Source organism: Muntiacus reevesi, chromosome 10, assembly GCF_963930625.1.
Source record: "Muntiacus reevesi chromosome 10, mMunRee1.1, whole genome shotgun sequence".
Lineage (NCBI taxonomy): Eukaryota > Metazoa > Chordata > Mammalia > Artiodactyla > Cervidae > Muntiacus > Muntiacus reevesi.
This window is the reverse complement of record NC_089258.1, coordinates 19,215,232-19,225,121: the sequence shown is the minus strand read 5'-3', so window position 1 is coordinate 19,225,121 and position 9,890 is coordinate 19,215,232. Positions and strand designations below refer to the sequence as shown.

At 41.1% G+C, this 9,890-nt stretch overlaps 1 protein-coding gene across 1 annotated transcript; it reads right to left on the bottom strand.

The window, feature by feature from the left end:
* Positions 1-1,844: 1,844 nt before the first annotated feature.
* Positions 1,845-2,444, bottom strand: DIRAS2 (DIRAS family GTPase 2). Its single transcript, XM_065947652.1, has one exon. The coding sequence runs from the start codon at positions 2,442-2,444 to the stop codon at positions 1,845-1,847; it is 600 nt and encodes a 199-aa protein (XP_065803724.1).
* Positions 2,445-9,890: the final 7,446 nt, after the last annotated feature.

The window sequence follows — 9,890 nt, the reverse complement described above, 5'->3', positions numbered from 1 at the left end:
GGACTTGGTTCTGGACCAGGAGTTCTGGGTTTCCCTGATCCCCACTGGTAGGCAGGCCAGCCATCTCTACCCTCCCTGCCCAAGTTGTATTCTAGGAGGCCAGAGTGGTGGGCAGACCATGGAGCCAATGGCTTGCAAAGTGCCCCCTACAAACTAAATACATCACAAAGATGAGTTATTAGCAGAGCAGAGGGGATGAGAGGAAGGCAAGAAAATTAAACCCAAAGGGGGAATTTAGGATCTGTTGAGAGCACAGAGCTGCCCAGAAGTGGCCACAGCAGGAGAGGCAAGAAAAACAGAAAGTGCAGGAGAGAGTGGCATCCATAAAGGTCCTGAACCTGACCACTCAGTACCAGCTAACACTGCTGCCCAGCAGACTGGAAGCATCCCTGCACAAGCCTGAGGGCAACACTCGCTCTGCCTGCCAGGCAGGCGACAGGAAGGTGTTCTGCAAGGGAACATCCCAGAGGAAGCCAGAGTGGGATGCAGACTGGAACCAAGAGGAACACTTACAGGCTCTGTCAGTGGGAATTTCCAGGAAGCAGCTCCAAAGCAGCCTTGAAGAATGCTTGAAGATGCCAGCAGAAGAATTAGCTGAGTAGGCTGTGCCCTGCCCGTGACAGAGGCCTGCCCAACCTGTCTCCAGCCAGCATGCAGCAACCAGCAGTGGTTGAAGGATGCACATGAGATTGTTTCGAGTGAACCCAGCGTTGGCCAGCTCTTAGAAGACATTTCTAAAGGAACATGCATCATAATTGATTACTTGAACTCATTTCCCAGGAATATACTTGTTAGAGATAATCATCAAAAACACAGTGAACAACTTCTGTCTCAAAGTATTTCATTAAGGTGCAAAGTATGGCACAGACGTGTCCCTGTCTGTTAGAAAATGAATGTGCTTCTGGTCTTCAGAGGGCCTTTATTGTCTGTTACTCAGTTGGAGATAGAGCAAGTTATTGAAAAAAAGATCATGTTGGAGGACAAAAAAGGTCTAAAAAATAGCTACTTTGATTGGTTTTATTTAAAATCTAAGGGCTGGAAGAGTTATACCCCTCATGGGTCAAAGGAAGGAAACTTCACATTTCTAAAACTCTCAAAATATCACACACAAAAGTATTAGTGTGATGTTTTAGTATTGTCACAATATCCTCACACAAACGTTTCAAATGGAAATTGAAGAATTTCTGACAGTGGCACACTCTTAGTGAATTCACCATTGTATGTGAAAAGAAATACTCTAAAAGGTTAAAATGATACCTGCTAATAACTAGGTTAGTGAGGACATCCCCTCGGAGTGGCAAGGCTCACAGGTCAGCTGTAATATTTTGAATTCAGTTAAAGAACCATAGAAGGGAAGAACTTTGGCCTGGTCTTCTCGCCTCCTCCTGCCCCTCCCATCCCCCAGGGATGTCACAGGCTTCGGAGCAGAGGGGACGCCTGGTCTGGGGGGTGGTGCCTGCAGCTCTGGGTTAATGTGCTCTCATTTGCATCCAGATGGTACCTCCTGCTATCTGCACAGCACATCTCCTTCGGCAGACACGAGCCTTCCTGCCTCCGGAGGGCCAAGGATGCCTCCAGAAATGGCTGATGTCCCTTGGGTTCCCTGCGATGCCGAGCGTGTTGGTTTTCACTTTAAGCATCCGTCAGATTCCCTGATTCTGGAGAGGGGGTGCTTATCGGTGGTGGTGTGAAATGCCCTCTGAGGACAGTTGGGCATGTCTCAGTCAAAATGCAATATTTAACACGTGGGCGTCTGACATGCTACCCTGACGACGGCGGGTGTCACGTGGGACGGGGAGGGGCAGAGAGGGGAAACACAATCGTTGCTCCCACGGGAGGGCGGTTCACATCACCACGCACTTGCCCTTGAGCTTCTCTTTCCTTTTCTGCTGCTTGCTCTTTTTCCCGTCGATTTGGAGGCTCACGGTCCTGCGCTTCTCCAGGTTGAGCAGCTCCTGGAAGAGCTCCTTCACGTTGAGGTTGAGCTTGGCCGAGGTCTCCATGAAGGCGCACTTCCACTTGCGGGCCAGCACCTCGGCCTCGCTGCTCTCGACTTCGCGGTTCGGGCTCTCGTCACACTTGTTCCCCACCAGCATGATGGGGATGCTCTCCACGTCCCCTTTGATCTCGCAGATCTGTTCATAGATGGGCTTGAGCTCCTCCAGAGACTGCCGGCTGGTGATGGAGTAGACCAGGATGAAGGCGTGCCCTTTGGAGATGGATAGCCGCTGCATGGCCGGGAACTGGTGACTGCCCGTGGTGTCCGTGATCTGCAGGGTGCAGATGCTCTTGTCACAGCTGATGACCTGCCGGTACGTGTCTTCCACGGTGGGGATGTAGCTCTCCCGAAACGTGCCTTTCACAAACCTCAAGACAAGAGAGCTCTTGCCTACACCACCTGCGCCAAACACGGCCACGCGGTAATCATTGCTCTGCTCCGGCATGTTGCTTGCAGGCTCCGACGATTAACTAGGAAGCACCTACCAAAGGAACCAGATGTTTGAGAGAATTAGTAAAAGAAAACCTAGGAAAAGACTGCTTTACCTTCTGTGGATAGCTTAAAGGAAAAAAGAAAAATAAATTAAGTGGTATTATTTGGTTTCACTTTTCCTACATAACAATTCAGATTTCATTTTAAAATTCTCTAATTCTAAATCCAATTATAGTTAACCCTCAGTTTTCAACAGGGCTGTTGATCTACTGAGTGGCTAAGTGGAGTCAGTCTGTTCCTCCTTATTGGACCATGGTTCTGAGCAGCTTTGCTGTCACATCACCCAGCACCCAGGGAAGAGATGCAAAGTCAGTCCAAGGGAGGAAGAATCCAGGAAAGGTAATGCGGACTTGGAAATTAGCCAATCCTCAACACACACACACACACACACACACACACACACACACACAATCACAGCAGATCTTTACTGTTTAACCTAAAGTGCTATAAGAACACTCAATATACCGGTCATAATACATAATTTTTATACGTACAGAGAGGGAGCTAAAGGGGAGCAGAATACAACTAATATTTAGACAATGAGTTTATATTAACTCTTGAAATCCTCACCACCCTGCAGAACTGGTGTCATTATCCCCTGCAAAATGGAGAACCTGAAAACACAAAAGGAAGAAGGGAATGCAATGTCCCTGATTTCACACAGCCAGTGAGGTGAGCTATTGCTCAGTTGCTCAGTTGTGTCCAACTCTTTGTGACCCCATGGACTACAGCACGCCAGGCTTCCTTGTCCTTCACCTCCCAGAGCTTGCTCAAACTCATGTCTGTTGAGTCAGTGACATCATCCAACCACCTCATCCTTTATCACCCCCTTTTCTTCCTGCCCTCAATCTTTCCCAGCATCAGTCTTTTCTAAATGAAGTGAGATGGGGATGCAAAGTGACGTGTCTCTGTCCCACAGGCTGCTGGAGTCACAGGGGGCCTGAGTGTGAACTCTCATTAAGCACAAAGTATTGACAGTTAACTAAGAAGTTAGGAGGGGTCCTTTCATTAATCACAATTAAAATGATTGTGGATGCTTTATTTTTAAGAATGATAAGTATTACTAAGATAATAGTATAAACCACTATTAATGGTCATTAAAATAGAGTAGAATGGGGTTTCCCTTCAATACAAATACCACCTCTTTCCTGACATATAGATTATTAAATATCTTTCATACTACCCCTTTTTTGGCAAGAAAGGATACAAAAACATCCAAAAAATAACATCCAAAAAATAGAGAATCAAGCAATATCCAACATTTCTAAAGCAAAGTAGACAAGTAATATGGTAATGTGAAACATGGAACCCATTTTCTCTAGGCAATATTTGCTGACATTCACTCTTCACTTTCACTTTTTTTGGAGTAACTGAGGGACAATAATAAACGGCATTCCTCAAAATCATTTTCAGAGGCCAGTAAAAATTAGATATAATTAGCCATGGAAGAAAATGGGTGTGTGCAGCAAATGTCTACTGGCAGACAGATCAGGTCAATGCCCAGGACAGTGACATCTCATCTCATGATTTCTTTCTGAGTTCACTATGTACATTGGCCTGTGAATATGTTCAATTAAATAGTCAGCTGTTCTTGTATGCCCTTTGGAACCCTTAACCTATCGAGAAACTTGAGGAAGCATTCATATACATACATATGCACACACACAACAGAATCTCTTTTCTGTATACCTGAAACTAACACAGCATTGTAAATTACCTGTACTTTGAGTTTTTAAATGGTTACAACTTTTTAAGAAAAGGACAAAGTGAACCCAGAGAAAGAAAAAAGAAAGATTAGAAATTAATAAAGAATAGAGAATAGAAAACAATTAATAGAACCAAAATTTGGTTCTTTGAAAATACTAATAATAATTTTTGCATTAGGCTGAAGAAAAAAATACTCAAATTGTTGAAATCATGAATGAAAGAAAAAACACTAAAGATCTTACAGAAATAAAGGTTATAAGGGCATGACCAACTCCAAGCTGACATGTTAGATAACTACAATGAAATAGATGCAAACTACTCAAGCTGACTCAAGAAGAAATGAAAAGTCTGAATAGAAACATAATGGGATAATAATCAAAATGTTATTTACAAGAAAATGCCCAGGTCCAGACAGCTTCACTGGTGAATTCCAGCAAAAAAATTAATACCAATTCATTACAAAATCTTCCAAAGAAGTTAATGGGAGAGAATACTTCTTAATCTTTAAGAATCCAATATTACCCTAATACCAACATGAGAAAAACATGTCACAAGAAAAACACAGACCACTGTCTCTTATGAATATAAATATAAAAATGAACAAAATTGTAGCAAATTGAATCTATCAAAATACAGAAAAGACTATCTAAGCATAACCAGGTAGAAATTATGCCAGCAATATAAAATTAATTTTATACATACACATACACACACACGGGCTTCCAGGTGGCGCTAGTGGTAAAGAATCTCCCTGCCAATGCAACAGACTCAGAAAACTCAGGTTCGATTCCTGGGTTGGGAAGATCCCCTGGAGGAGGAAATGGCACCCCACTTCAGTATTCCTGCTGGCAGAATCTTATGGACAGAGGAGCCTGGTAGGCTACAGTTCATAGGGTTGCAAAGAGTCAGACATGACTGAGCATCTGAGTACATACACATATATACATAAACATATATATGTGTGTGTATGTGTATAATATATGTGTATATATAACATAACAGAATATATCAATGAAAGACAAAAATCCATGATACCTCAGTAGATACAAAATATTGACAACATTCAGGACTCAATTATGTTAAAATAAAAATACTTAAAGTAAAAGTGTAGTCACTGAATCATGTCCAACTCTGTAAATCCATGGACTGCAGTCTATGTCCATGGAATTCTCCAGGCAAGAATACTGGAGTGGATTGCCATTTCCTTCTCCAGGGGATCTTCCCAACTCAGGGATAGAATCTGGGTCTCGCCCGTTGCAAGCAGATTCTTTACCATAAACCAGCAATAAAAGTGAACTTCCTCAACCAAATAATGGGCATATAATGAACAATATCAAACTAACGCAATACTTCATGGTAAAAGACTGAATGACTTCTCACTAAGATCAGGAAAAAGTATTCACTTTTATAGTTTCTACTCAACATGTTACTAGAAGTTTTAACCATGATAATTAGGCAAGAAAATGAAATAAAAGGCATTCAGACTGGGAAGGAATGAAGCAAAACTATCTTTATTGCAGGTGGCATGACTTTGTATTCAGTTCAGTCACTCAGTCCTGTCTGACTCTTTGCGACCCCATGAATCGCAGCATGCCAGGCCTCCCTGTCCATCACAAACTCCCGGAGTTTACTCAAATGCATGCCCATCGAGTCGGTGATGCCATCCAGCCATCTCATCCTCTGTTGTCCCCTTCTCCTCCTGCCCCCAATCCCTGCCAGTATCAGGGTCTTTTCCAATGAGTCAGCTCTTCGCATGAGGTGGCCAAAGTATTGGAGTTTCAGCTTCAGCATCTGTCCTTCCAATGAACACCCAGGACTGATCTCCTTTAGGATGAACTGGTTGAATCTCTTTGTAGTCCAAGGGACTCTAAAGAGTCTTCTCCAACACCACAGTTCAGAAGCATCAATTCTTTGGCACTCAGCTTTCTTCACAGTCCAACTCGCACATCCATACATGACCACTGGAAAAACCATAGCCTTGACTAGACGGACCTTTGTTGGCAAAGTAATGTCTCTGCTTTTTAATAAGCTATCTAGGTTGGTCATAACTTTCCTTCCAAGGAGTAAGCGTCTTTTAATTTCATGGCTGCAGTCACCATCTGCAGTGATTTTGGAGCCCAAAAAAATAGTCTGACACTGTTTCCACTGTCTCCCCATCTATTTCCCATGAGGTGATAGGAGCAGATGCCATGATCTTAGTTTTCTGAATGTTGAGCTTTAAGCCAACTTTTTCACTCTCCTCTTTCACTTTCTTCAAGAGGCTTTTTAGTTCCTCTTCACTTTCTGCCATAAGGGTGGTGTCATCTGCATATCTGAGGTTATTGATATCTCTTCCAGCAATCTTGATTCCAGCTTGGGCTTCTTCCAGTCCAGTGTTTCTCATGATGTGCTCTGCATATAAGTGAAATAAGCAGGATGACAATATACAGCCTTGACGTACTCCTTTTCCTATTTGGAACCAGTCTGTTGTTCCATATCCATTTCTAACTGTTGCTTCCTGACCTGCATACAGGTTTCTCAAGAGGCAAGTCAGGTGGTCTGGTATGCCCATCTCTTTCAGAATCTTCCACAGTTTATTGTGATCTACACAGTCGAAGGCTTTGGTATAGTCAATAAAGCAGAAGTAGATGTTTTTCTGGAACTCTCTTGTTTTTTCGGTGATCTAGCGGATATTGGCAATTTGATCTCTGGTTCCTCTGCCTTTTCTAAAACCAGCTTGAACATCTGGAAGTTCTCGGTTCATGTATTACTGAAGCCTGGCTTGGAGAATTTTGAGCATTACTTTGCTAGCGTGTGAGATGAGTGCAATTGTGCAGTAGTTTGAGCATTCTTTGGCATTGCCTTTCTGAGGGATTGGGATGAAAACTGACCTCTTCCAGTCCTGTGGCCACTGCTGAGTTTTCCAAATTTGCTGGCATATTGAGTGCAGCACTTTCACAGCATCATCCTTCAGGATGTGAAATACCTCAACTGGAATTCCATCACATCCACTCGCTTTGTTCATAGTGATGCTTTCTAAGGCCCACTTGACTTCACATTCCAGGATGTCTGGCTCTAGGTGAGTGATCACACCATTGTGATTATCTGCGTCATGAAGATCTTTTTTGTACAGTTCTTCTGTGTATTCTTTGTATTAATAGATAGAAAATCCTAGGGAATCCACTTAAAACTATTAGAACTAATAAATTAGATCAACAAGTTTTTAGAATACAACACCTGTTTAAAAATAAACTATTTCTACATACTTGAAATGAACAATCTAAAGTTAAGAAACCAATTCCATTTATAATATCATCAACAAGAATAAGATACTTGGGAATACTTTTAACAAAGAAGTAAAAAATATACACCTTTGAAAATTATAAAATACTGTTGAAAGAAACTGAAGACCTACATTATTGGAAAGATACACATGCTTATGTATCAGAGGACTTAATGTTGTTAAAACAACAACAGTCCCTTGAATCATCTACAAATTCAGTTCAATCCTTCAGAAAATTCCAACTGACTAATAAATTGACAAGCTGATCCCAGTATCCACAGGAAAATTCAAGAGACCCAGAATACTGAACCAATGGTGACTGAAGAAAAAAAAAACAAAAAGTTGGAGGACACACTGTTTGATTTCAAACTTATTACAAAGCTACAATAATCAAGACAGTGTGATATTGCAGAGGATAGCAAATAGATGAATGAAAAACTTCAGAGTCAAGAAATAAATTCTGACTTTTACAGTCAAATTATTTTTGACACGGCTATCAAGAAAATTCAAGGAAGAATATCTTTTCAACAAATGGTGCTGGAAAAACTGATATTCATATGCAAAAGAAAGAAGCCTCACTTATAACGTATATAAAAATTAACTCAAAATGGATCAAAGACCTAAAGGTAAGCCCCCAAACTAAAACTATCCTAAAAGAAAATACAGGCATAAGTTTATGATCTTTGATTTGGCATTGATTTCTTAGTGGTGATCCCAAAAACATGAACAAGATTTTAAAAAAAAAATAGTAAATTTGATTTCATCAAAATCAAAAAGTCTGTATTTAAAGAACACTATTAAGAAAGTATACGGCGACCCAGAAAAGAGGGAGAAAATTTCTACAAATCATATATCTGACAAGTGATTAATTCCAGAATATATAATAAATACTTAGCATTCAATAACAACAACAACAAACTCACAAAAAATTAAAATGGACAAAGCATTTGAACCAACATTTCTCTAAAGAAGCTATTCTAGTGTACAATGAACACAAGAAAAGACCCTCAACATTACTATTACTAGTCACCATTGTTGTTGTTCAGCTGCAAGTCATGTCTGACTCTTTGTGACCCCATGGACTGCAGCATGCTAGGATTCCTTGTCCTTCACTATCTCCCTGAGTTTGCTCAAATGCATGTCCACTGAGTCAGTGATGCTACCTAAACATCTCACCCTCTCTCATCCTCTTCTCTTCCTCTGCCTTCAATTTTTCCCAGTATCAGGATCTTTTCCAATGAGTTGGCTCTGACTCTTTGCATCAGATGGCTTAAAGTATTGAAGCTTCAGCTTCAGCATCAGTCCTTCCAATGAATATTCAGAGTTGATTTCCTTTAGGAATGACTGATTTGATTACCTTGCTGTCCAAAGGACTCTCGAGAATCTTCTCCAGAACCACAGTTCGAAAGCATCAATTCTTCAGCACTCAGCCTTCTTTATGATCCAACCCTCACATCTGTACATGACTACTGGAAAAACCATAGCTTTGACTATATGGACCTTTGATGGTAAAGTGATTGTCTCTGCTTTTTATTTTTTTATTTATTTATTTTTTTTTTTTTTTTTAAATATTATTTTATTAGTTGGAGGCCAATCACTTTACAACATTTCAGTGGGTTTTGTCATACATTGGCATGAATCAGCCATATAGTTACACGTATTCCCCATCCTGATCCCCCCTCCCACCTCCCTCCCCACCCGAATCCTCAGGGTCCTCCCAGTGCACCAGGCCCGAGCACCTGACTCATGTATCCCACCTGGGCTGGTGGTCCGTTTCACCATAGATAGTATACATGCTGTTCTTTCAAAACATCCCACCCTCATGTTCTCCCCCAGAGTTCAAAAGTCTGTTCTGTACTTCTGTGTCTCTTTTTCTGTTTTGCATATAGGGTTATCTCTGCTTTTTAATACACTATCTAGGTTTGCCATAGCTTACCTTCCAAGGACCAACTGTCTTTTAATTTCATGTCTTCAGTCAAATCCACAGTGATTTTGGAGCCCAAGAAAATAAAATCTGTCACTGCTTCCACATTTTCCCTTTCTACTTGCCATAAAGAGATGGGAAATGCAAATCAAAACCACAAGGTAGAGCACTTCACAGACACTTGGAAGACTTCAACAAAATTCAAAATTAAAAATAAAAGCAACAGAAAATAGCAAATGTTGACAATGGTGTAGGGAAACTGGAACCACTGTGCTTTGCTGATCTGAATGTAAAGTAGTATAGCTGCTTTGGAAAGCAATCCATCACTTCCTTAAAAAAGTAAACAGACTTACCATAAGACCCAGTGATTTCCCTAATCCTATACCCATGATAAATGAAAACACAGCCACAAAAATAATTGTATGTGAATGTTCTTAGCAACATTATTTGTAGTAGTCAAAAAGCAGGAAAAAATCCAGATGTTCACCATCCAATGAAAGCATAAG

Bases quoted from the DNA above. Each gene is read 5' to 3' on its own strand.
- DIRAS2 (XM_065947652.1), bottom strand. From the start codon at position 2,444: ATGCCGGAGCAGAGCAATGATTACCGCGTGGCCGTGTTTGGCGCAGGT.